We start from the raw sequence: 27,844 nt of genomic DNA on the forward strand, positions 1-27,844 counted from the left end.
GTGGGTCAGTGGTTCTATGAGGAAAACAAAGAGTATGATGCAGAAGCCATTTGCTTTGGAGCTTTTGTTCCAAAATACTAGGAGAAAAAGAATGCTTCTTGCCCTCTATGCTGTTGTAGGAGAAAATGATGGAAACCATTTCCTAAATACTGATAATGTCGTCTATTTAGTGGTGTGACTTATTGCATCAGCCATGTGAAGTTAGCATGTGTCCCCGTCTAAGAGAAAGAGATAAGCAAGCCCCGGATTCTCGATTTAGGAAATTAATTCAACCCGATTCCAGCTGAGCGGAGACCGTGACTAGAGAATGACAACCATCCAAATGCGTTGTCTTGGATGAAGTGTGTTGTAGTCTTTACAGTGGGGCCTTTTGGGGTCTTTGTGTCGCCTCTCATTGGAATAAAAAAACCCTGCTGTGACAGACACTGGTTTTATCAGGAACTTGCGTTAACACCTCGTTCGATGCAACCCACACCCAGTCGTACATCTCTCAGAAGCACGGATACAATCTACCCATAGTATTTATTGAGCCCCTGCTGTATTCAGAGCGCTCTGTTAAGAGCTTAGGAGGGCACTGTGGCGGTCAAAGACACGATCTCTGCCCTCAAATGCTAAAAAGCGTCCAAGAGGCTGATTCTTTCCAAATGCAGGGCAGCCATTCAGAAGGCTAAACCTCGCGTCCTCTTCTCTTCCTGCCGCAGCTGAGATCCGGAGAGACAGCTGCCAATATTGCCAGGGAACTGGCGGAGCAGACCAAGAGCCATTTGAACGCCGGGGACATCACCTATTCGGTGCGTGCCATGGACCAGCTGGTGGGCTTGCTGGATGTGCAGCTTCGAAATCTGACACCAGGTGGGAAAGACAGCGCTGCCCGTAGTTTGAACAAGGTAAGAGACCAAACGGTGACTGGAGAGAGACCTTCGTGACGAGGGGTCACCCCCCTCTGGGCCCTTTGATCGCCTCGCCCGCCGGGGTCCCCGTGGGAGACCCCCTTCTACCCTGTTTTCTTGATGGATTGGTTTGCGATGGCAGCATTCGTCGTCATTTAGCCTAAGGACGTAGGGAGTCGTTTAAAAGATACAGTTAAATGGACGCCTATTTGTTTACTATATAAATACATAGAGATTTGAACTCAAAGTTTGGCTTTGATCTGACTGCGGCCCAGTCAGCTGTGAAATATATGTGGGAGCGGGTGGTGCCCGAAATCCATGGATAATTAAAACTGATCATTTGAACTGATGAACTTATTTTCCTCTTCCACCAATGCTACTAGTAGAGCTGCTCCAAAGCTGTAATGACTGTTGAGCTATTCTAAGGCACGGCAGCGAGAGGCGAGGAGATACTGAGAGAATGGATAATCCACAAGATAGATAAGCGGCCACCCTGACTAACTGAGGGAATTGGCTGTGACTGAAGGCATGTGCGAATGAGTTCATGAATTCTACCTAGTCCAATGGAATTCTGTTGTTTTTTTTTTAATTTTTTTTTCCAAAGAGATGTACTTTTCATTTCTAGTGTCTTACCTCCTTTTATGGATTTGTAAGGCACACGAGTAGCAAAGCAGTGAGTGTGGGCAATATTAAAAAGCCCAAATGCTATCCAACAAGATCAGCGTGGCCCAGTGGATAGAGCACGGGCCTGGGAGTAAGAAGGACCTAGGTTCTCATCCCAGCTCTACCGCTCGTCTGCAGTGTGACCTTAGGCAAGTCACTTAATTTTTGTGCCTCAGTTACCTCATCTGTAAAATGGGGATTAAGACTGTGAGCCCATCTGGGACATGGACTGTGTCCAACTTGGTTAGCTTGTATCTACCCCAGTGCTTAGTGCAGTGCCTGGCACATAGAGCTTAACGAATACCATAAAAAAAAAGAATTGTCTGGAGAGCGTTTTCCAGGAAACAGTACATTTGCAGGAAGAAAAGTGAAGAGAAAGGTGTTATGTTTGTAAGGAGAGAGAGGGAAAAGTGCTCAGCATTTTTTGAAACAAAAGAAAATACGATATATAGCATAAAATATATGTTTCCCTCATGTTGCAAGCAAAGTGTCCCTGGGGTGTTCCCTTCTGATGCCATGTGCTCACTAAAGAGTGTACATGTTGTGATAGAGGGATCAACTTATAATGTGCGTATTTACCAGAAGATAACACAAGTCTTCGTGCTTAACAGTCATGATGTTGGCAGCGGTGGGTCTTAGCTGCCACGGAGGAATGTCAAATTCTCAGAGACGAGGCTGAAGACTAGCTTACCCAGAGTACTTCCACAGTGTTCTCTGAAAGAAAAGGTTTCCTCAAGATGAGAGGAAATAAAAAAAGATTAATTGTTCACTGTGAATAAGCCCGACAATTATCTGGGAAATGTGGTTTGCATTGCGAATCCTTCTTGGAAAATAAATACTTTTGTCATCTGTTAGGCAGAAATCATTATTCCAGTTATTCAGGGATAATTCTGGAGATAATTCTCCAGGACACAGACTGCTGAAACGTAGGAAACCTATTCGAACTGTGAACATGATGTGTTATTGCCTGCACTGACTTGATACTCTTAACCAATCTTGCCACCAGTTACTGTTCTAATAATGTGCTGAGAGACCAATCCCCATTGATACTGCAAATCTATAACATGATTTATTAAATCATGCTTCATCTATCTATCTAAGAGTGACGTTGTCGGACTATCATAGCCCACGTCTGGCAGTCTCACATCCTAACTGGCTACATGGCTCTAATCGGCTTGTTTGTTCTGAATATCAAATAACTCGATAACAAGTAATATTATTTTTCATTTACAAACCCTCTTATACTCTCGTTGCTTTTCTTTTGGCACTCTTCATAGTTTTCAAACTGAAACGGGTCGACCCCAATTAGAAAGCAAGACGGGGCAAAGGGATGGCAGGGGATTCTTCGAACACTCACTCGTTCCCGTGGTTCCCCCTGGGTCATGTCGTTCCCATTGGTTTGCATTGATCCCGTTGACCCCGTGATCCCCCTTGGTTTCATCGGCCCCTTTGTCCCCACCGACCCCATGGCCTCCACCGGTCCCTCGAGCAGGGTAGTTTAGTCGGTTTTCCCAGACAATTCGGGTTCCATCAGTCGGTTTCTACATTCCAACCCTGAAGCGTGTGGACCCCATGCGAGTCAGTGGTCAGCGTGATAAGGCCAGTCCTTTACTTATTCGTGTTTAGCACTTAATGATTCACAAGAGCGACAGCTCTCAGCTTACTCAAGAATGCAAAAGTTGCAGGTAGAAGTCATCCAGGGGGACACCAAGGATGGAGGAGGAACTGCTTCTTAGCAGGCTAATTTTCCCCTTCACCAGTTAGGTTCACGGGGCAAATGAAATGGGAATTGCCACCACCTCATTGGTAAGGAATTCCGGCATGAGGGTTAGTCAGAGAACATAAACACAGCTCACAAAATATTTCTTAAGTCACCGGAGAAATATTTGGAATACCAAAGTGGTGCAGTTTTATCTTTCTGGAAAGCCCCACCTTAACGTCAACCTTGAAGTTTTTCAACCTGAAACAGTTTCATGATGTGTGCATGGTGTATGTCTATATTCGTCTATTTAACCACAATCTCAACTCACTTTGTAATGGAGATAAATGCAGGGCTCTTCTACCAGATTGAAATGTCTCAACTCTTTCTGTGTCCTAGAATCACGTGAGAAATAACTGAGTGGACATTTTTGAATCCCGTGTGTGTACGTGGGTGTGTGTGAGGTTGCCTGTTGGATACATTCTCGAAATATGGAAATCTCTTGCAGAACTGTGTGTAAGAGTACCTGTTTGGAATGCCCATCAAGCATTAGTTCATCTTCTGTGATCCCACCACCGATAGCTAGTTTTGAAAAATGGGAGCAGACTATTTGACACAAGTTATTTTACTACTCATATCTGCATTTATGTCTGAATAACTTCTGGCTAACACCATATCGAATGTGCAATTTCAAATTAACGAAGCGAATTGACCGTACTAAATCGTATTGAATTTATTCCAACATCTCTTTCCATCCTTTAACAGCTATGTATCATCTAGTTTCTGGCTTAGGTCATTGTGAATGAGACCTGGCCACCATTTTCAAATTCATTGCTAACATTTCGCTGCTGCTTAGCTTTAACACTTTCCTAGAAACTAGTCTAAAGTTAAAGAAGGTGTTTTGTGTAGATGTGGTTTTTTTTTTCAGTTTTTTCCTTGTTTTCTTCTGTCACTAACTTGTTTTTTCTATTCTGTGTTTAATCTGCTGTCTTTATGGATTCAGCTTCAGAAAAGAGAGCGCTCTTGCAGAGCCTATGTCCAGGTACTTTCAGCGTTTTTATAAACTGTATATGGGGGTGGTATTGTATATGTGAATCTGTTAGCAACTATATAATTTTACAGTAATTCTAAAATCGACAAAGGCATAACGGAAGTTCAGCGGAGGTTCAGGAGGAGAGACGGGGTAGGCAGGTGAATATATGAGAGGGGAGAGTGGCAGGTGATAACGTGGGGCGGGTTAATCCTAGTGAGGAAGAGCCAGAGGAAGTAGAAGAGGATTTGGAAATACCTGAGGTGGAACCGTTCAGAGGTCAGCTGGGATGCCCTCTGCAGACCTTGTCCTCTGAGGGAGCTGGAGGTGAGGCCGCGGAAAGGACAGGCCAAGTCCCAGAGGATTCCGGGAGCCCCTCGGCCCCGCACCGAGTTCGGGTTGGGGCTCTCGACGACGGACCATCCCGGTCTGTCAGCGAGCATCGGCTCCCGCTTGTGAGCGCCAGCCTTCGTGAGGAAGCCAGGGGCAGTTTCCTCGCTGCCACTGAAGGTGGAGGAAGAGACCAGACCTCTTCGCAGGACTGCCCGTTTTGGGTGGTGGTTTTGAGCGGACTTCCGTCCTCGTTGAAAACGGTGAACTTCAGGCTACAAATCAGACGCAAGGAGGGGTAGATGGGGTCAGGGAGGTGTCGGCATTCGCACGTGTTTGCCCCTCTCTCACTTTCGTTCTCAGCATCTGGGCGCACTCTGACCCCGGACTCTGATCTTCCAAAGGGGGAGTGAGAGTGTCTCTGGGACCTATTCCATCCCGGAGCGTGTCTCGTAGACTGCGAGGAGGAGCTGACTCAGAGCTAGCGGCTTATTCCATTGCGGTGTTTCTCTTCCACCTTACGCCGCCTCCACCCATCCTTCCTTCCACTTTTAGTGCTCATCCTTTCATACATGTTCAGTTTTTCCAAATGTGGTCTCGTAAACCTGTCTTGTGTGTGTATATATCTATATAATAATACATCATGAGATGAAATTTTTTTTTTTTTTGGCACGTATCGATAGAGGGCAGCGGTTTTGAGGAGTAAATGGGGTTGGCAAGCTTGGGGCAGGGCTCCAGGCTGGGGAAGGTTCGAGAGGACGTGGCTGGGAGGGAGGCTGAGGCCCCTTCCCTGACCGACGGTGGAGGCACTGAAAGCGCTGGGGCGGCCGGGATGATCCCAGTCGATCCCAGGACCACAGCACTTCTTCCACATCCTCCATCGGGACCTCGACGCTTCCTGGGAGTGAATGGGGCATCTAGGGGCCCCCTCCCCTCCCCACCCCGCTCCCCTGACCCCTGGATGCTGGCTTGATAAGAATGAACCTCCGCCAGGAGAGGTCCTGGTCCAGAGTCTGTTGTGGGCACTAGGGTCTCGTGGAGTAGAAAGGCTCACAATGCCCCCTTCCCCTCCCCCAAAGATCTGGGGAACAGGGGGTGGGGAGGGGAACCCAAGAGCTCTAGGAATGGCCCGTGGCTGCCTCCTGCCCCTAGCGAGACTCCGCTTCCAACCCCAAGGGCCGGGCTGGGACACGGTAGCAGGACAGCTCTGGTTGACCCCTTGCTCACGCACAGCTATGGGAGGGGGCTTCCTTTCCACCGTTCAAGTTCTGGCAGGACGAAACAGCTCACCTAGGCAGGACTGTGTCTGTTATTTTTTTTTAACACTGTATCCCGCCAGTTCGATACAGCATCCGTTGTATGCCGTTACATATCCAGATGGCTTCCTTCCCAATACCCTGTTGATTTTGCAGATGTACACTTAGATAATGTCAGACATCGTGTGTCCTGTCCAAGGGATAATGCAAAGTTTATATTTTTAATAAATTCTGTCCTCTTGTAACTGGATTTTTCACATGGAAATCAGTAGACTGTCCCTCATTTCCCAATCTTCTTCCTCATCGCATATGGAAACTCCTTTTCTCTTGACTTTCGCAAACAAAATGACCAACCTGACACGTAGCATTAGGGAGTCGGGAGTGAAGTCGCCGTTGTCCTGGATTCAGTATTGCTTACGCTCCCAACTGTCTAAATGCATATTTGACTTGTTTCCCTCTACCTTAAAGGTGAAAAAAAATTCTACCTTCTCATTTTGCACATGCCAAATGAATGATGAATCACCTCCAAACGTGAAGCATGTGTGAAATACTCATCCAGTACCCTCGTCGTATTCGACAAGATTTGGTGGGGCAAGGCTCTATTTTCCAGTAATTGGTTCTTTGTTAAGAAACGCGAAGGTCAGTGGATGGTTTCCTCTATGAATCTGATCACCCCAAGAAACTCTAGATGAGCTCTCTTGGGAGCAGAAGGTGCGAAAACTGATCCCTTTCCAGAGTGATTTTAAAAGTTGTATTTTCTAATACGTGCCTCCCAAAAGAAAGCAGAAATATTCCTTGAGAGTTTGGATGATGTGCCGGCATGCTGACAGCTGCATCAGATTACCTGGGCCCCTTGGCCTTATTAGCAGTTTTGTGTGAAACGCTTTTAAAATACCTGGTCATTCAAATATAAACCTCTGCTAGACAGTTGTCACTTTTAGTGATTTCAGCCTATCAGCATACTTTCCCCTTTATTGAGGAAAACAAGGTTCAGCGAGCCTGAAGAATCCAGGTTTTGTACCTTGCTTCTGGGGATGGAACCGAGACAGTGCAGCCAGCGGGCCGATGTCATCTCAGCCAACCCTGGGGTTGGTTTGGTTTCCTCCATTGGCTCTCTGGTGTGGCCACGTGGGTGAAGGAACTACTGGAAGCTCGTTTGTGCTTCTCTGCAAGAATAATGCGGACTCCAGGCAAGGAGACCCTGGATGAGACAGGTGCTACGCCGCGCATTCAGAAAAACAGAATGATATCCTACACACCGTCTATAGATTTTGCCGGAATCTCCAGCGTTTCTCCGGTGGGGACCCCTGACCCTCGTACTCTTTCCAGAGCTGCTGCGTTCACCACTGGGTCCCCGCGATCACAGGCACCGCTTCCGAGCAGCGGGATTAAGAGGCAGGATCTGGAGCGGATGGACTCTGGAATGGGAAATCAGAACACCGGACACAGAGGGATCAGGTCCGTGTCCGTTCCGGATAGGGATCAGATCGACCGGACGTCATGCTTCCCAGTATTGAACTGGATGAGGGACCATCGTGATTGGAACAAGAATGGACCGTTGGGGGTTTTTGTGAAGCACTTCACTGTGACCCTGCTGAGCTTGGCTGTTGTTTATATTTCTTTGGGAGGGTGTTGCCTAACGAGAAAAGCAAGAGGATTGGAAAAGTGCAGATATGGACACGAACCAGTCATCTCATCCTTCCACATCGATGGCTATGGGAGATGACTGTAGACCCCAGCTCCTTCCCACCTGCATTGAGGTGTTAATACTAGTAATAACGATGTTATCTATTACGTACTAGGGGCTAATTTAATCGGCTCTCTGTCCTAGCTTTATGACTCTGCCCATCTATTGTGAGAGTATGTGAAACTACGTTGCCCCGCGCTGTCAGAAGAATAGAATTTGTCCTATGGCATTAAGCCCAAGCGTGGCGGATTGAGAGTGAAGTCTGCTCCGATAAGAAAACTCTAACGCCCGTCAGAAAACGGGAATCACTAGGACATTGTAAACTTGTAAGCGTTTCGAAGCGGCGTAGCCTAGTGGAAAGAGCCAGAGGTCCCGGGTTCTAATCCCAGCTCCTCCACTCCTCTGTGCCTCAGTTACCTCATCTGTAAAACGGGGATTAAGACTGTGAGCCCCGAGTGGGACATGGACTCTGTCCAACCGGATTATCTTGCGTCTTACCCAGCATTTAGTGTAGGGCCTGGCACATGCCAAATGCCATTTAAAGAAAGAAAAAGAGTCCTCCGTATTCCTTTCCTCTTAGGCGATGCTAACGGCTGCTGGCGGACAAACCGGAGAGGTCCTTTGCACCAACACGGTAGAATGCAAATTAAATTATGCCAGTTTTACTCGTGTGCTTGTGGCGTGCTTGACAAGGAAGAGTCTAACCTCCATTTATATCACGAGGAACAAATTAACGAGGATTCTCAAGTTCCTTGTTTGGTCACTTAATTGGCTGTATGACAGAGAACTCTGCAGTGTGTGTCAAACAACTTTGGAGTCCTCTAATGATCCATGCTTTGCTTCACTCCCGAGGCTGTCCTGTGTGGCCTGTCAGGCTGGATATCCTTGTTAAAGTGGCTGGAATAAATTGGAGAGCAGCGCGCATACAATGTAGTGTATTAACTATAGCAACGGGGAGTGTTTTTAGCAGTTCTTTCAAGAGATTTAGATGTTTGCCCATAAGCATCAAAGGGGGCCCAAACTTTCATTTTCCATAATTAAAAGGACATGTGAAAGTAGTTGGATTCACAGCAGGCTTTGGGATTTTTGGGTTTGGTAACCCTTTGTTAAAACTCCGTGAACTTAATATATTTCACAGCTTGATAAACCTGCACTTGATTTGTGTCCGTTAAGAGAGAAAATCTAAATCCGCGAGCGCCTGGCATGTTTCTGCTGCCCCGATCCTATAGTTAAAAGGCAGAGGAATCAAAGAAAACCACTTCAATTTCTCATCGAGAGAAGCTTTGTCTGTGATGAATGCAAACAAGTGTTCCTTGCCTATTTCATAGTCGTTGAATGCATTTCAAAAGCGGAGTGGAACGAAAAGCCAGCCGCACCGCGTATAATGCAAATGGGGCATTTCTGCCTACACACATACACGCACTCCGTCACTCTTCGGGGTTTGTATGAATCAGTCCGTGAATCTGAGGGTTCTAAAGGCACCTATATGGATGATGGCGGCTGCTGTGGAAGACATCCTGCTTCTGACTTCCCCGAGAATTTCTTTCACATATACGGCAGTACAGGCCGAACAGTAACCGTGTACGGCTATTGTTTTTTCTTAATATCGCTCCGTAATCCCTAAGAAAGCAATCCTTCTGGTCTGTGTTTGGAGATAGCAAAGTTTCAGAGGGTAAGGGAACGAGTTTAGGTTATCTGTGAAGCTCTTCCAAAGAGAGGTCCTCAGTGGCTGACGTAGTTCATCTATTCTTCTCTGGGATTTTTTCATTAACTGTTTTTTTTCCCCTTTCAATACACAGCTGGCCGGTGACCACTGAACGTAGATTATTGCATGCTGAACAGGGTGAAAGCCAGTTGCTCGTTTTCTCCTCTTCACTTCGCTTTAGGAAGATGTAATCATAGTTTGTCTCAAAACCAACGAGAAATGTCTTTTGTTTCCTAACGATGGTATTTTTCCCCTCGTTTTTTCAATGCACTTTGAGGATCGAGGTTCGCACTCTGAGGCGTCTCATCGACAGATATGAAATCAGTTCCAGTGCTTTGCTTCTCCTTGTGTACCCTTTATCACTCAGCTTGTTTTTGAACGCCTAGAATAAGAAACAGTGGGGGCAATTTGTTGTCTTTATGGGGTGTTTCATGTGAATTTTAGAGGCAGCATAGGTCAAATTTGAGTGCCGATCCTTTCAACTGTGTTGGGATGACTTTACTGTCCACAGGGGGAGAAATCATTTTTGCAGCATCGAACACTAGAAGATACCGCTTCAGAAACCTGCCCTAGGTGTACTAAGTCTGTTTTGCCTAGGATTCAGACTTTGAAACATTAATTTGAAGGTCAGAAATCATCCCGGGGACACCGAATCAGGTGGATTTTGGTGGTGACTACCGGCGCTTTTAAGGATGATCACCTCGGAAACTTAAACTACATTTTTCTTTTATAAAGATAACTCGGAAAGTGATATTCTCATCTGGCCACCTGGGCTAAGCTGATGGTAATTCCAACTGGACTTTGGCGCCTTAAATCGAGGCGGCTGTCCTTGACTCATTGGTCTCTCTAAAGGGACCGGTTAGTCGCAAAGATGGGCAGTTGCAGGCCACTTACTGCACCTCTCCTCCTGCCTTCAGATCCCGGCATCTGCCAAGAGCCAGTTATAGAGAACGGTTGCTCAGTCTGCAGATGTGTGCCCTTTTGACCCTGGAGCTTCACTGTATAACTCTCTTTAGGGGCAGGAGAAGGAGCTGGGTTGGAAGATGAACATTTTTATCAGACTTTCACTTAATTTCCAGGGCAAGTTTGCTCCAGACCACAGGTTGTCTGCAGCTCATGCCGGCAGAGCCTTCCTGAAAAGAGCTCATGGCTTCAGCCTAGTGCCGAGGCAACATGAAACTCTCCAGAGAGTTGCAAACTCCACCGTGGTCCTATCCAAAATTCTGAAATTTCATTACCAGCAGTTCTTTCTAGAAATAGATGGGCATGTTCGAATAATTCATGATGGTAAGTGTTTACCGAGGACTCTGTGTACCTAAGCGCTGGTGCAGATTCAAGGTGATCAGTTCAGATTGAATGCATTTCCCAAGGGGATTTCACATTCTGAAAGGGAGGGGGGACCAAGTCTTTTCCTCCCCATTTTACAGATGAGAAAACTGAGGTCCGGAGAGGTGCGGTGACTTCCCCAAAGTCGCCAAGCTGGCCAGTGCCAGAGCTCTGGAAGTACTAAATACCTGTCTCGTGCTCTTTCCCCAAGTCCCCTCTCTTTCTGCCACAGATTGTTCCGTGTGTACGACTGAAGAAAACAGTGCGCTTTTGGGTGGTAGATTCACTTGGATTTAAAAGTCTACCCGGAGTCTCGCATATGTTCCAGGCAGCCCGAGCCCAAGGGGATCAAGTAGAAAAAAGAAACTCTTAACATCGGCTCAAATTGAACCAAGTCCTAGTCTAATTATTTGCCGTCATCCATATTTCTTTAGCCTGCCATAGGGCACGGTTTAACAGAGAGAATCATCCGTTGTGGTGTCACCGCAGTCTTAAGCGAGCAGTAGCAAAATAAAGCTGCTGTTTTCTGCTTATTCTTTGTTGTCGCGACACTGCTGTCGGTGTTATCGCCCCAGAAGAATCTGAATTTGGGGGGCAGGCACTCGAAACAAAACATTGTAGTTTGCGTGTAAGGTGTTCACAGATAAAGCGATTTCAATCTCTAGGCCAACAAAATAGGATCTGACGGATTCTCTCTCCAGCCCCCCGAACCTCAAATTACATTGCCACAAACAGGCACCTGCTAGTCAATTATGGGCCGTTGTCTATACAGTCCCACTTTGGGAAGCCCGTATTTGTTGGAGGCGCCCCAAAGAGCTCTTCAGTCTTGGTAAATTTTATGTCTGTAGTGTTACATTGGCTCGTGGTGAGTCAATCTAGTATACCGTTCAGTGGGGCCCTCTGGCTCAACTGAGCACCCAGTTCGAAATCGAAGATGAATGGCAGATTGGGTCGAAAGAGCAGATGGGATCGGCTTTGCCGAAGGGAGACTCGAGGAGCTGGAACAGGGCCGAAGTTCATGTATCGGTTTTCCAGTGTGTTCTGGCGGGAAGAGCGTGGGCCTCAGGATCAGGGAAACTTGGTTCCGATCCCACCATTTGCCTGCTCTGCGACCTTGAGCTCGTCGCTTAGCTTCTCTGCCTCAGTTTAATAGTTTGTAAAATGGGGATGAAGTACTTTCTTCCCTTTCCCGTAGACTGTTAGCCCCATGTGGGTCAGGGGTTGTGTCTGACCTGATTATCTTGCATCTACCCCAGCACGTAGTACAGTGCTTGGCACGTAGTAAGCCCTTGAATACCACAGTTGTTTTCATCGTCTACATCAGCCTAGACTTGGACATATAAGTCCTCATCCCGTACTCATTTCCCCGGTTAAAAATGGTGTTGGGGATTCTTAAACGTACACTGTTTCTAGAATGTCAGAGATCTGCTGGATCAAGGCAAAACCTGGTGCTGTCACTACTTCACCCTTCTCTTTTCTCAGGGACTTGCTTGGTCCAGAGCTCGATTTTGTTTTCTCCTGGGGATTTTTAGAGGGCTCCAGGAAGACAGAATTATCCAGGCCTTATCAATAAGCCTCGATGGAAATTGATATTGAAACCCAAGAAGTTAAAAAAAAAAAAAAAAAAAAAGCAGCCCGCAGTTGAAATAGCAGGGGTCTGTTCTAATTTAGGGGAGCTTGCTCAGAATCATTTGGTCCCTGTAGAATCACAATCCCACCTTGTTTTTTCTACTTTGAATGTGTTTTTTACTGATTTAAGGTCAGATGGGCTTTGCCATCCAAACTCAAGTAGGACCAGGAAATGCTAGCACTGTCCTTCACTATAGAGGGAAATTCAAAAGTCAGAATTTATGTTTAGCTTGGGAGTAGTAATGCTATTTATTGAGCGCCTCTTGATTGCAGGGCACTGGACTAAGCACTTGGGAAAGTACAACAGAACCCCAAGAGACAATTCTTTCCCAAAAGGAGCTTACACTATAATGGGAGAGATGGCCAATCCATATAAAGAGTGGATCTCTGTGGAGTAGTCGAAGAAACTTGTCAATAACCAAACTTGTATTTTTGATGATTCTTAACAAGCTAGGTTAGAGAAAAAGCTGCATGTTTATTCATAAAATGTGTAAATACAGGGAATTTTTCTTTACACATAATATTTGCCATTTGCAAGCAATGTTGAGGAATTCAAGCTTCAGGATGCTGGTTGGAATCAATGCCGTAAAACGGAAAAGAAAATTACGACTGCCATCCCAAGGTAGTTTTCACACTTTCATTTTATTTTCATTTCTGGTTTATTCTCAACAAGCCATCTCTCCGACAAGAGGGAAAAGAAAATGAATATAATGACTTGGAAAGTGTCCTTGATCATTTTTCCCAGGTCTAAGCTGGGAATCGAGAGTGTCCTTTAAATATTTTACTGTTTCGTCTTCCTGTATTGAAAGAAGTCACAGAGGAGATGTTGAATGCAGCAGTCATTTCTCTCTAAGGTACCCCAAGAACGATGGGGAGCTATTTAAGAGTATAGTTCTTGAGATTCAGTGTTGAAGTCCATTCTGAACCCTGTATTCTTAGGCGTGGTAGGGAAAGGAGGACGATGGCAGGAACATATCACCTTCCTAAAGGAATGACCGGTCCGCTGATCAGTCGATCGGTTATATTCATCGAGCACTTCCAGGGGGCAGAACGTTGGGCGAAGCGCTTGGGAAAATAACAATAAAACAGAGTGTGTAGACACGATCCCTAGAGAGGGAGACAGCCCTTAATATAAATAAATTATGGACATGTACCTAAGTGCTGTGTGGCTGAGAGTGGGGTGAATAAGGGGTGCAAATCTAAGTACAAGGGTGACAGAGGAGGGAGTGGGAGAAGAGGAAATGAGAGTTTAGTGGGCTGAGGCCTATTGGGCGTAGATTTGCCTTTAATAAGGCTTTGAAGGTGAGGAGAGTGAACGCCTATCGGATATAAAGGGAAAGGTAGATTCAGGCCAAAGTCAGGATGTGAGTGAGGGGTCGGCGAGATAGGCGACGAGATTGAGGTACAGAGAGTATGGTGGCCAACTTGTCTGCTAATTCTGCGGTACTGTACTCTCGCAAGCACTTAGTTGAGTGCTCTGCCCAAAATAAGTGCTCAATGAATTCCACTGATTGATGGGAGAAGCTGATGCCATTTCCAGTGAAGTGGGAAGAAAAGTAAAACACCCGCAAAATTCACGTTTCCGTAGAACTGTGGAAAAGCAACCAAAGAGTTAAGGAAAATAATGTATTTAATACTTGTCTAACTACTCTGTTGGCAACTGACCCTGATTTTCCTATTTATAAAAATAACTTTCTCGATCTTAACCTCAGAAGAAAGAAAAAACAATACTTGACTCTGTTTAGGGGGAGGCGTTTACTTTTGGGTGCCTCCTTACAGTGTTGTTTGGCAAAGAGCTTTCTCAAGATTAGCTTCGTTTTAACCAGTGTTTCTTCGTAGGGTGCCCATCAAAGAGAGCTTATACTAGGGGCCTTTTACAACTCCGATAAGTATTAAGTTGCAGTTGGGAACTTCTCTCTGCCTCAGTTCCCTCATCTGTAAAATGGGGATGAAGACTGTGAGCCTCATGTGGGACAACCTAATTACCCTGTATACCCCAGCGCTTAGAACAGTGCTCTGCACATAGTAAGCACTTAATAAATACCAACATTGGGTAGTTTTTTTATGACGGTTTTTTTTTTTACTTACCAAACCGACATAATATAATCACTTTACTTGTCTTCCCTTTACTTCCATGTATTTCTGGAACTGTATGTTTCAGAATGATACCTCTGCTGAGTTACAAAAGGGCCTTTCTGAAATGGTGGAAAAGTATCTGGGATGATGAAAGGGACACCAAGCAATTAACAAACAATGGTCTGTTTAAAGAAGGGTCTTTGACCCTGAATGTGCAACAGCTAGGGGGAATATGAAATGGGTGAATGTCACAGCTGTTTATAGGCTAATGGTGCTATACCAGAGAAGCAGCGTGGCTTTAGTGGAACTAGCCCCGGCTTGGGAGTCAGAGGTCAGGGGTTCGAATGCCTGCTCTGCTACTTGTCAGCTATGTGACTGTGGCCAAGTCACTTAACTTCTCTGTGCCTCAGTTCCCTCATCTGTAAAAATGGGGTTTAAAAAAATGTGAGCCCCACGTGGGACAATCTGATTCCCCTGTGTCTACCCCAGCGCTTACACCAGTGCTCAGCACATAGTAAGCGCTTAACAAATACCGTAATTATTATTATTATTATTATTATTACACAACCCCTCCAAGAAGCCAGGATGAGCTTGGTGAAGCTCAAGGTGAAGAATACTGCTCTTGATTTTTCAGAAATGTTCTCTCCGTCTCTCTCTCGGTCTCTGAGTCCCACTCCGACTTCACTGTGACGTAAGAATGACAGATCTTCCGATGAGTCGGATCCTGTCTGCGGGAACCAGTCAGAGGATGCGATTCTGGAGTGTGTTGTAAATCAACCCATCCATCTGAGAGGTGATAGTGTCAGATACAGGTGCCCGGGAATGACCGTAATCCAATCGAGTACGCCTTGGTCAACGCGCGACTTTATCACGTACCCGTAAAAACTAGCCATTTCAAGCACAGTCCCTGGCCCACGTGGAGTTCATAATCTAAGCAGGAGGGAGCCCAGGTATTCAATCCCCATTTTACAGATGAGGAAACTGAAGCACAGAGATGTTCAGTGAGTTGGCCAAGCATCACACGGCAGGCAAGTGGCAGAGCAGGGATTAGAATCCAGGTCTTCTGAGTCCCAGGCTCTTTCAACTAACTGTCAAAATATTAACTTTTCACATCCTGTTGAGCTGGAAGGCACCTTCTGCTGGCATGTTGTAGATGTATTTTTTTCTTGTTAAGTAGGTCTGCGATTATCCAATGTTAAATTGACGTGACCTTTATTCCCTCCATTCAAGCCATTCAGAAATACGTGAGTTAGTCAAGGAAGGGAGGAAGGGCAGTGTTTAAGCAAAGGTAAATTGGTAGCGTTACCTTAAAGTGAGAGAGTATTGTGCGAAAAGCAGCCTGGCCTAAAGCAGCGTGGCTCAGTGGAAAGAGCCTGGGCTTCGGAGTCAGAGGTCATGGGTTCGATTCCCGGCTCTGCCACTTGTCAGCTGTGTGACTGTGGGCAAGTCACTTAACTTCTCTGTGCCTCAGTTACCTCGTCTGTAAAATGGGGATTAACTGTGAGCCTCACGTGGGACACCCTGATTACCCTGTATCTCCCCCAGCGCTTAGAACAGTGCTCTGCGCATAGTAAGCGCTTAACAGATACCAACCTCATTATTATTATTATTAAAGGCCACGAGCTGGGAGTCGGAGGACCTGGGTTCTGATCACAGGTCTGCCGTGTGACATTGAGCAAATCATTTAACTTTGCTGAGCTTCAGTTTCTGCATTCAATGCTTGTTTTCCCTCCCACTTAGACTGTAAGTGCTTAACGAATGTCATTATTATTATCATAATCCTCATCATTATGCTTATGATCATCATTAGTCATTATGGTATTTATTAAGTACAGTTACAATACTGTGATTTGATAGTGACATTGCGGCAGCGTGCTCAGAATGATATAACATTGGATGACTGTACTGAGAAGAATAAGTAATTCGGGGCATTTCCTTCCCTAATCACTGTGGGCCGAGAAGGCTTAAGTCATCTTGTTCCGCTGGCAAGGAGACTGGGCAATGTGCACTATGAGATCAACCTTACTTTCTCACTTGAGGAGTCAGAACTGGGTGACTCCGCCATCATCATAGCCTGGAGGAGGAGGAAGAAGAGGAGGAAGAAGAAGAGGAGAAGAAAAATAGGAGGAGAAGCAAAAGGAGATTAAAGCTTTTCAAAGTGTCTCCATAGCATCCCACTAAGTATTATAATCTCTCTTAGGATAAGAAGTGGCTGTGAGTTTTTTCTGACCCTCGGCTTCCATGCAGCTTGGTGCCTGCCCATTTACCATTTCAGCCCATACTTTCCGCACAGGCATTTCATCGATCGAATCCTCAGTTCCGTCAGTAGTTTTCTCTTGCAATTATAACCGAATCGTACTTGCTAAGTGTTTTTATGGCACTGAGTTTTATGTTGGGTCAAGTGTTCTATGATGCTAACACATTTTTCTTCATAGCAGTCCGGTAAGCTAAGTCCCTGTTGTTCCCTTCTGGGGTCTGGAACAGAGGGCAGAGAGAAGAGAAACGATGTCTCCGGGCTGGCAGCCGCACTGGAATAAAAATTGTCATTCCCTTTGCTTCCGGGCCATTTCTTAGTTCATCGAGCCACCTTGCCTTTCATCAAAGGCGATAAAGTGTATCACTTGAAGCTCCACCGCCAAGGAGACGGAGCGGTGAACTGAGTTAATGTACTAGGTGGTGTTGTCTGGATGTAGGCTCAGATCTACTTTATCACCGTTGAAATGTTTGCTTCTTTTACTTTTGCAGTTGCTTCTGTGCTTCTCCAAGCCACCAGACTATCTGAGGTGTCCTTCGTTAGAGGATTAGCATCCCGTGTGAAGGATGGCGGTTGATATTCAGAAGAGACGGTGGTTTTGGACAAACTAAAATCGCGCCATTTATTGATCGTCTGCTATGTGCTAAATGCTGTGGTAGATACAAGACCTGAGGGGATGGGAGGGGGTTGGTATCTCATCCCCATTTTACAAACAAGAGAACTGAGACCCAGAGAGGTTAAGTGGCTTATCCTTGGCCACACAGTAGGCGTTTGTCAGCAATTAGATCCGGGGAGCTGGTGGGAACTGTTGCTGTTTAGTGTGGAATGTTCCAGTGGCTGTTGTAGGCTTCGGTTGAGGAGAGCAGACCTGTTCAAGTTGGGTCAAGATTAGCTCAGTGCTTGTTCCACATAAATGCAAGGAAAATCACTTTATATTGCTTTAGCAGAGAATTTACGGCAACAATGGAAATGCTGTTTTTGGCATGCTGCTGTTAAGGAAAGCAAACATGTTTCAAATACCAAAATCATGCACCTGGCCAACAAATTTGGCAAAGATTTAACTTCACAACGAAGTAACGACCATTCCTTCATTACACCAGGGAATCTGTTATAAAGCAGCCCCCAAAAGCGACCCAGAGCATTGTGAGTTTATTCCTGTGTCTCCTCGGTCCCAATATGCACACACTTGTGCTCTCTCTCGCTCTCTCCCTCTCTCTCACACACACACACACACACACACAAACTTCAACTTGGTGGCATCATTGTCAGTATGAAAGCCAATTATAGTTCTATTTTTTATCACCCTAAATCCACCGGCGTTTTTCAACAGAACCTTGGCCGCTTAAGAACAAGACGTTTATATCCCAATCCATTCGGTTTTCCCATAGCATGTGTCTCTGCTGCACGTTGAGGTTAGACCGCGATGGTGGAAGAATGGAACTTTCTTCCGACGACAAACACCTGTCTGAGTTCTGTCCAACTGGGGCAAGTCACAACTTTTCTGTGCCTGAGTTTCCTCAACTACAAATGGGGATTCAATTCCTGCTATCTCTCCTACTTAGGCAGTGAGCTCCATGTGGGATCTGATTATACTTGTATCTACCCCAGCGCTTAGTACAGTCCCTGGCACCTAGTAAGCGCATAACAAATATTGCAGTCATTATGCTCATTCATTTTATCAGTTAAATCTTCCGTAAGTGATTGGGCTTGAATTCTCTACGCCATTCCACAGTGAGGGGGCTAATCTACACCTGGGTTTCAGTTGTGAGTTAAATGGCAGGTAGACCCTTTCTCTTGCTTCTCTTCTAGCTTCATTGAGGTCCCATTCGAGATCCCCCAGAAGCTCCAGGCAGGCCGACACCGAGAGAGGTAGAGCTCAGGATCTACCTGACGAAGCAGGATTGGTGAGAAGGAGTGGATTTCAGTGAGGGTCCTTTTTCTTTCTGGAGTTTTGCTTGGCCCCACTTGTCAGGACGGATGGGGTCTCTTGTCGAGATCGAAGGATGAGGTGAGAGTGGTGCTTCAGCCAGAACGCCGAGGAAAAATAGCACCCTCCCACCAACTTCCAAAACATCCCCGGACACCGGTAGCTTTTGCAGCTGTCGGAACCTCAGCCCTAGTTTTGGCTCTCCGTTGAACACAACACACCGTTCTAAGCACTTGAATAAGTTTAACACGGCACAAGAAGCGTGAACCTCTTCTGATCCTGCACCCCAACAAGCCACCAGAGAAGACTGACCCAGTGGGGTACCAGGAAAGTGCCAGTCCCCTGGGGCCGGTATAGGCTGGGTCTGACCCTGAATGGCCTGCAGAGATCCCCTCCTTTATATCCAACCCCACTACTTGCGTTGACAGATTCTGCGGGACGCCTTACTCCTCCGAGCCAGTTAGCAAAGTGTCTGGGAAAGGGAGGTCTTCTCTTCATAGCTCTCCTCCTCCTCCTCTTTTCAAGTCTTATCGGCTTTCAGAGCCTTTCCATGTCTGTGAGCCCCAAGTACGGTCTGGGGATTGCAGAGTTGGTGCCGGATCATATGTAGTCTGTCCGTTGAGGGGACTGAGAGACAGTCAAGAGACAGTTACTCTCCCCCACTCTTTAAAACCTTACTGAAGGCCCATCTCCTCCAAGAGGCCTTCCCAGTCTAAGCCCCACGTTTCCGTCATCTCCCACTCCCTTCTGCGTCGCCCTGACTCGCTCCCTTCGCTCTTCCCCCGCTCCCAGCCCCGCAACACTTAGGTGTGTATCTGTAATGTATTTACATCGATGTCTGTCTCCCCCTCTCGACTGTAAGCTCGTTGCGGGCAAGGAATGTCACCGTTTATTGTTGCATTGTACTTTCCCAAGTGCTTAGTCCCGCGCTCTGCACGTAGTAAGCGCTCGATAAATATGATGGAATGAATGACTGTAGGGAAAGGTCCCTTTCCCTCCCCCGGATTAACCCTGGAGACGGGCACGGGGACCTCCCTCGTTCCAATGAGATGGATTCCTGGAGCTTTGCTTTCTCAGCTCTGTGGGCAAGGCAGGCATCTGTGGCTAATAGGCCCCACCTCTTCGAGCTGGAAGTGGAGCCAAGGTGCCGGCTCCATTTCCCGACTGTCACGGGCAGGCCGTGACTCCTCCTTCTGGCCCCCGAGCCCCAGGGGCTTCCTCTGGCCGCTGCTAGGCTAGGGCCCGGACCGGAGGTTTCTCTTGCCCCCGCCTGGCCCTGGGGTCCAGTGGCGTGGACGGTGGTCTTGCCGGACTTCTGTCCTGACCAGCTCGGTGGAGGGGCTCCGGGGAAAATCAAGGTTCCAGGCCTCCAGGGCTACTGGGGCGGCTCGGCAGCGTCCGTGGGCCGGTGGGCAGACCGCCCCCTCCGGGATCTGGGACTGCCGACCTCCCTCTGCCACCGTCCAAACGGTATCCGCCCCGTTCCGCTAGCCCGATCGGAGTTGGCCCAGGGCTGCTGGCCCTGCAGTGGCGGAAGATAACCGAGTCAGTGCAGGAGCCTGGGGTGAGGACACTCTTCTCTTCCTGAACTTTGTCCCCTTCTCTTTCTTTCTCTCTCCACCCCCCACCCCCATTTTCTCTATCTCCTTGTTGAAACAGGGGAAGTGGAACATATAATGCAGCTCTTCAAAAGTATGCTATTAAAAACCACAAACTGGGGTACCCTCCCCGCACCCGACCGTAAGCCCCACCACCGCAAACCAAATTCATATCCACGCTTGAAATAAAGAGTTGCCGAAAGCTTATCCATATTTTGAGGGTAACGCAGGGCTTACTGTGGCTCCAGAGCCCGGTTTATAATGCTCATTATGACGTTCCAGATTTGATCGCTGGAATTGTCGAGTATTTCTCTTTTGGCAAGCCCTGCTCTGGTGTTGAAGAGCTCTCTTGCTTCCGCATGCTTGAATCGGGGCCTCTTTTGAAGATGGTTTGGATCTTGAGGATTCCTTCCCAGTCCAACCGATCCCGATTGCTCGGGAGTTCATTTGTTCATTCATTCGATCATATTTAAGAAGAAAAACAGCGTGGCTTAGTGACGAGAGTACGGGCTTGGGGGTCGGGGGTCGTAGGTTCGAATTCCAACCCCGCCACTCGTCGGCTGTGTGGCTTCGGTCGAGTCACTTCTCTACTCTGCGCCTCAGTGACCTCGTGTGTAAAATGGGGATTAGCGCTGTGAGCCCCTCGTGGGACAACCTGATCGCCTTGTATCTACCCCAGCGCTTAGAGCAGTGCTCGGCACAAAGGAGGCGTTTAACAAATATCAGTCATATCATTAGTGAGAAGCAGCATGACTTAGTGTGAAGAGCACGGGCTTGGGAGTCAGAGGTCGTGTGTTTTAATCCCGGTTCCGTCACTTGTCAGCAGTGTGACTTTGGGCAGATCACTCAGCCTCTCTGTGCCTCAGTTACCTCATCTGTAAAATGGAGATTAAGACTGTGAGCCCCACATGGGACAATCTGATAACCCTGTATCTATCCCAGAGCTTAGAACAGTGCTCGGCACATAGTAAGCGCTTAACAAATGCCATCGTTATCATTATTATTATTGAGCATTTACCGTGTGCAGAACACTATACTAAGTTCTTGGAAGAGTACAGTATAACAGTAAACAGACATTCCCTACCCACAGTGAGCTTACAGTCTAGAGGGGGAGGCAGACATTAAATATAAATAAATTACATCTATGTACATAAGTGCATGGGCCTGGGATGGAGGATGAATAGAGGGAGCAAGTCAGGATGACACAGAAGGGTGTGGGAGAAGATGAAAGAACAGTTTAGTCAGGGAAGGCCTCCCGGAGGAGATGTGCTTGGAAGGATGGGAGAATGACTGTCTTTCATATATGAGGAGGGAGGGCATTCCAGGCCGGAAGCAGCATGTGAGCGAGAGGTCGGTGGTGAGATGGATTAAATGGAGGCCTGGTGAGAAGGGGAGCATTAGAGGAGCGAAGTGTGAGGGCTGGGTTGTAGGAGGAGGGTAGCGAGGTAAGGCAGGGAGGGACAAGGCGACGGAGTGACTGCCCATCTGCAAGACTTTGGAGGCTGCTTGGATTGGCCGGAAATTCCTCCTCGTGGTTTTGTCCCTGGTTTGACGGTCTTAGCGATGGACGTGTTTTATAAATGTGAACCACAGGAAAGCATTTTGACACTAGGCATTTCAGTGCTAGGTGTCGGGGAGGGCTTTAAAATCCATCCTCATCCTCCATCAGCATGTAAAATGGAGGTGTGTCAGAGCCATCGGGAAAGAGTGATTTGGGCATCTGAGGGGGGCCTGCTTTATATCGGTCGGCGGTTTCGGCCTGCATCCCAGTGGGAACATGTCCCAGCCCTTTAATCCCATCCCTTCCACTGGCATTAGGATTTTTCACCTCTGGTCTCAGGAAAGAGCAAGCAAAATGCCTGGAAGCCAATCTACTTCTTGCTCAGAGGAGGCTGTCCATCCAGGTGGTGATGAAAGCAGGTCTGTGTACGGAAGTTAATTTCTGGCTAGCACAACTGTTCTGTGAAAGCAAAAATAGGTTTTTCTAGGGCGTTCAGATTTTTTTTTTTTTCATTCTGATGAACAACATAGGTCCACTAACTTTGAAGGAGGTCCCCAGGAAGATTTTTTTTTTTCTTTAACCCTCTCCCACCACCCTCCTTTGCCCCCCGCCCCCCAATTGGCAAGAATTCTGTGAGGTCTCTGAATGGCTTTGGAGTAGAAGCAAAACTATGCCCTGTGCCGTCTCCTTCCTTGAAACTTCCTGTTGAGTTCCTGTTAACTTTGTCCCAGGAGGTAGCGACGAGGGAAGCAGATCATTTAGCTGGGGTCCAGAGACACTTTGGACTGGCTAATAAATCAGGCTGTGAAAAGTGAAAAACATGTGAAAGCTCAGGCATGCTACATGAAAGTCTGCGGCCATCGAATCCATCCAAGGATGGTTCTGTTGCTTTTAAAAGCTGCACCGTATCAAAGTCGTACGGAAAACCCTCGTGGTGGGTTGGCAGCCAGAACTTTCGATACCTGGAGAAAGCCCGAGACAGACAACTTTGATCGAAAGGCAAATTAGTTTTTAAAGCTGGTGTTAATTGGCAGGCTAGGTGTTTCATTATAAAGCTGGATTTTTTTTAACAATCTTTGGTTGGTTACTATGAAAATACCAACTAGAAGAAATCTGCAGCGTGATGGGTGTCCTGTTTTCTCCCCTTCCCCCAGAAATAGTTTTTCTTTTGTGCAGTGATACCCTACTTAAAAACACACCTGCCACCTAGGAATTGTGCAGATGTCAGTCCAGACTTGGCCTTGTTTCTGAAGCGGATGGAGGCTGTCAAATCTGGAGAGAAATGATAATGTTCAAATCCCACGTCTTGCCGTCTTTTCTTACGTGTGGGGAGTCGGGCGAAGGAGAGCCGATTAGCAACTTAGACCGTGGTCGGATTCCTCCTTGGGATGGGCTCGTCGGCAGAGCTGTTTCTACGGTTTTGGAAGCCAGGGTACAGAATGAACCGGAGGAAATGCAGAAGTCGTTACCGTACTTCGGAGCAAACGATGTGAAATGTGGTTCAAGGGAGCGTTTGCCGATCCTTTTGGAGAAGGAGCACCAGGCGTGCCGTCCCGTTCTGGCAGGAACCGGGGGAACGGGGGTTAACCCGGGTGGATCTCTGTGATGGATACATCTTTGTCCCTTTCCCCATTTTGCCGTTTTAGCCAATTGTGGAGAAATCTGGAGCGCCCAGCCGATCCTCATCCTTTCAAAAATGGAGTCCCCTGGCACTCGGACCCAAATCCTGGCTCTAAAATCAGCTCAGCGTTTGGCAGCCCCCCACCCCACAGGGATGTTTGGGGGCGAAGCCGGGTGCAGCCAGGGCATTTGTATCGAGGACCCTTCTCTGGGACGCACTTCTCGGCCAGGGGAGCGCGGCCATTCCGCTTCCAGAGCTGTCGGCTGTAGAGATGAAACTCGGTTCTTTTTGCCCCGTCAAAGCAGGTTTTCCGCTGCGGGGCGCAAATCTCAGAAGGGGGGCACAGGAGGAAAATAACGAGGCCTTCTCCTGTCGGGTGTCTCGGCGACGGGTAGGACACTGTCGTACCTTTGGAGACTGCCGTGCCCCTTAGCCGGGGAACACGAGTTCGGAGACATCTGCCGGCTCACTGGAGACTTCTGTCATTCTGCTTCTCCTCTCCGTAGGCGATGGTCGAGACGGTGAATAACCTTCTCCAGCCGCAGGCGATGAGCGCGTGGAGGGACCTGAGTGCGAGCGAGCAGTTGCGGGCAGCCACCATGTTACTAGACACGGTCGAGGAAAGCGCTTTCGTGCTGGCCGACAACCTCCTGAAGACGGACGTCGTCAGAGAGAACACGGAGAACATCCGTAAGTGATCCCGCTTCGTAGAAAGGGCTCCTCTCTCTCTGCCAGAATGTGGGGATGAAAGAGAGATGGAAAGGGAGAGACGGGAATAGAGAGGGGAAGAGGCAGAGAGGCAGGGAGGGAGGCAGAGTCAGAGAACTAATGGGCAAGAGACAGAGAACGAGAAAGAGAGATAGAGGGGCCGAAAGAAACAGAGAGAGGGAGCGGGCATATGTATGTGAGAGCTCATGAGAGGGAGAGATAGAAAGATCATTTATTTAGATTAATATCTGTCTGTCTCCCCCTCTCGACTGTACATTCGCTATGTTCAGGGAATGTGTTATATTGTGTGTTATACTCTCCCAAGTTCTTAGTACAGTGCCCTGCACACGGTAAGTACTCCATAAATACGATCGATTGGTTAGAGTGAGGGAGGAAGACAAAGGAAGATGGGGCAGAGAGATAGAAAACAGGAAAAATAGAGAGGGAGAGAAGTGGCGTGTATTTTATTGGGATGACTTCAGTTTACTGTGGCTGAAGATAATTGCCTCTGTTGGTGAATGTGTTTCCGTGTTTGGAATGAAACCAAATTCACCAAGGCCCACCGGCAGTGAGTGATTTGACGCCAGCTCCGAAGTCAAGCAGTCGGTCGTGTCTTATCCAGACAGATCGAGACCAATCAGTCGTATTTATCGAGCCACTCACTTTATGCAGAGCACTGTACTAAGCGCTTGGGAGAGTACAATATCACGGAATTGGTAGACACATCCTCTGCCCATAACGAGCTTAAAGAACAGAGGACCATTATTAGATGTGCTTTTTTTTTCTTTTACCGAATCAAGGGTCTCCTGGGTCATGTCGATGGACTGGCCTATATATGGAAGATGACGCAGCAAGGAAAAGAAATGTGTCTGATAAGTAGTGCCATAATCTGCGATTAGCATTGTAAATGAGGATGGGGAAAAAGCCCGTGCTAAACTTCTGCAGATGTTATGAACTGAAAGCTTAGAGGTCAGTTTAAATTGTACAGAAAGAGATGGCTGTCAGGTCTGTGTAAAACAACATTAGCTTCTCCTCTAGCTGATCTCTGCCTCCGGTTGGAAACTAAAGCAGACTGACACAGAATGATGCCTTCAAACTATGCAAATGGTGCAAGCTCTTTTGATTTGTTCTATTTATAGTTCTGCAGAATATAATGGCATCCAGTGGCACGATGTTTCTACTTGCTATTTTTCATTTCGAGTTTTATTTGCCATGTGCTGACATTCTTGTCCACAGGATATTTTTGCCTCACAGAGTAGGGTTTTTGCTGATTTTTAATTAGGTTTTAGATTAATTTGGGGAAACCCAATGCAAATAAGGAAAGCGCAGTACGGTTCTGAGTCTAACCCATTTGGAATGAATTTTGTAATTTTATTATAAATTCTTTGAGAGCGGGAATTGTCTTTTCCCTGTGTTGTGCCCTCCCAAGCCCTGTGGACTTTGCACTCAACCGATGCTCCGTAAATACTATTGCCAGGTTTCAGGTATTCTTTCGGAGCGCTCACGTTTTTCACTTTCATCTGTCACTTCGGTGTAGCGGACAGAGCACGAGCCTGGGAATCGGAAGGTCCCGGGTTCTAACCTCAGCTCCACCATTTGTCTGCTGTGTGACCTCGGGCAAGAGGATTACTTCTCTGGACCTCAGTTGCCCCCTCTTTAAAATGAGGATTGAGACTGTGAGCCTCACGTGGGGCAGACACCGTGTCCAATCTGATTTGTCTGTCTGTCTCCCCCGATTAGACTGTGAGCCCGTCAGTGGGCAGGGATGGTCTCTATCTGTTGCCGAATTGCACATTCCAAGCGCATAGTACAGTGCTCTGCACATAGTGAGCGCTCAATAAATACTACTGAATGAATTGCCCGTATCCACCCCAGCTCTCAATATAGTGCCTGACACATAATAAGCGCTTAACGGATATCACGTTATCATTATTTTACTTGTCTTTCATTCACAGAATTGGAAGTTGCAAGGCTGAGCACGGAAGGGACCTTAGAAGACCTGAGATTTCCAAAAAACATGGTTCACGGAAGCACCATTCAGCTCTCTGCAAATACCCTGAAACAAAATGGCCGGAATGGTAGGCTCGGTACATTTCGAAGGTTCTTTATCAGTCAATCCATCAACCGTATTTCTTGAGCGCTTACTATGCGCAGAGCACTGTACCAAGCACTCTTTAGAACTGGGCTTTCTGTTTGACTCAAATTACTCTTCTCCATCCGGGGGATGGGGAAGGATGCATCACTCTGGGCCGGGGATGTACTGCTGCCTTCACGTGAGTTTTCCCGGTTTCTATCTGAGTCGTCGTGTCACTGTCAGAGTGACTGTAGGCTGGGCAAGACTCGGTATAACATGGTGGACAACTTGCCCGAAAGCCTTCTAAAACCCAGAGAGAGGTAGCCATCTGACCGTATGGTTTCTACCACAGTGCTTAGCTTAGTAAGCATTTAAAATACTACGGTCGTCATTAAATGATAATGTTGTCTGACTCAGTGGTACATAATTTTACCAGGTTTCTAATAGCCTCAGGAATGTCATTGTGTGTGCGGGATAGAAACAAAACGGACGTTACCCAGTTCCTCAATCCAAATATTTCCATATGATGTGAAGAGTCCAACTGCTCCACTTAGTTATGGCCCATGAGTAATATAACGACTGTGGTGTTTGTTAAGCGCTTACAGTGTGCCAAACGCTGTAGTAAGCACTGGGGTGGGTACAGAATAACCGGGTCAGATGCAGTCTCTGTCTCCCATGGGGTCCAAAGTCTAAGTAAGCCATAGTAGGATTTAATCCGTATTTTATTCCTGCCTTTGTTCTCCCCCTGCATAATTACCATAACAAAATCTTCTTGAGCTTATCGGGGAAGCTTCCGTGGGTTTCCAATTTGTTTCCCAAAGTAATAGGAGCATAAGAGGTGTTATAGAGCCTTATGTAGTTAGATCTTCAGTCCTCATTAAGGTAGTCTGGAGGCTGAATGATGTAGGTTTTAAAGAAATCAGGCTGAACGTAAGAAGAGTTGGGCAGGAGGCCTCAATGTGAACGTGTACCGTTTCTCATTTCCATCTTTGAATAGCTTTTTTGTATGCAAATCTACGTTTGGGAAGAAACCCCGAGTATATCCCTGGAAAAGTGTGCTTTCTTTCTTTAAGCTTGGTGATGTAGACGGCAGGAAGAAGAAATAGGGGGATTTGGGAAGAGGAAAGTGCCACTGGCAGATATGGATGGTGCCAGTGGAAATTTTAGGGTGAATAAAATATGTGGAGACTTTATGATTTTGGAAAGAAAACATTTAAAAAAACTGTCAGAGCAGTCATTACCTTGGTTAAAATTTGCCTGCTCCGTTTCTTCGCACTTCAGTGCATAATCTGATCAACTCCACTCTGATTTAGAATCCATCTTGTATTGGTCAGTTGAGTCTTTCGGAGCTCAGAAGTATTTTAGAAGTGAGGAAGTATGTCAAATGAATCACTTATCTCAGGAAGCATTATGAGTTTAACCGTAAAAATGTCAGAGGATCTGCAGATGATGTGTGATTCTTTTGACTCGTGCCATGTTGCCATGTTCAGAGAAGCAGCGTGTTTCAGTGGAAAGAGCCCGGGCTTGGGAGTCAGAGGTCATGGGTTCGAACCCCGGCTCTGCCACCGGTCAGCTGTGTGACTCTGGGCAAGTCACTTCACTTCTCTGTGCCTCAGTGACCTCATCTGTAAAATGGGGATTAAGATTGTGAGCCTCGTGTGGGACAACCCGATTCCCCTGTGTCTACCCCAGCGCTTAGAACAGTTCTCTGCACAGAGTAAGCGCTTAACAGATACCAACATTATTATTATTATTATGTTTATGTAGAGCAGAATAGTAACAGCTAAGGCACCCTGCCTCAAATCGCCTGTCTTAACCCGAGTTCTCCTAAGGAGCATGAAAAACCTTAAAAACAACAACAAAAAATACA

At 46.9% G+C, this 27,844-nt stretch overlaps 1 protein-coding gene across 17 annotated transcripts in view; it reads left to right on the plus strand.

Moving 5' to 3' along the window:
- ADGRL3 (adhesion G protein-coupled receptor L3) overlaps positions 1–27,844 on the plus strand; it is a 609,412-nt gene that overhangs the window by 483,164 nt on the left and 98,404 nt on the right. For 13 of the 17 annotated variants that reach the window (XM_029072997.2, XM_029072999.2, XM_029072998.2 and 10 more), the window contains 4 exons: positions 702–887; positions 4,256–4,294; positions 23,699–23,882; positions 25,856–25,978. In XM_029072997.2, the coding sequence (XP_028928830.1) occupies positions 702–887; positions 4,256–4,294; positions 23,699–23,882; positions 25,856–25,978 (532 nt within the window). The remainder of the gene's footprint in view (positions 1–701; positions 888–4,255; positions 4,295–23,698; positions 23,883–25,855; positions 25,979–27,844) is intronic. The other 4 variants (XM_029072992.2, XM_039913351.1, XM_029072996.2 and 1 more) reach the window with 1 other exon arrangement.

Source organism: Ornithorhynchus anatinus, chromosome 10, assembly GCF_004115215.2.
Source record: "Ornithorhynchus anatinus isolate Pmale09 chromosome 10, mOrnAna1.pri.v4, whole genome shotgun sequence".
Taxonomy (NCBI): domain Eukaryota; kingdom Metazoa; phylum Chordata; class Mammalia; order Monotremata; family Ornithorhynchidae; genus Ornithorhynchus; species Ornithorhynchus anatinus.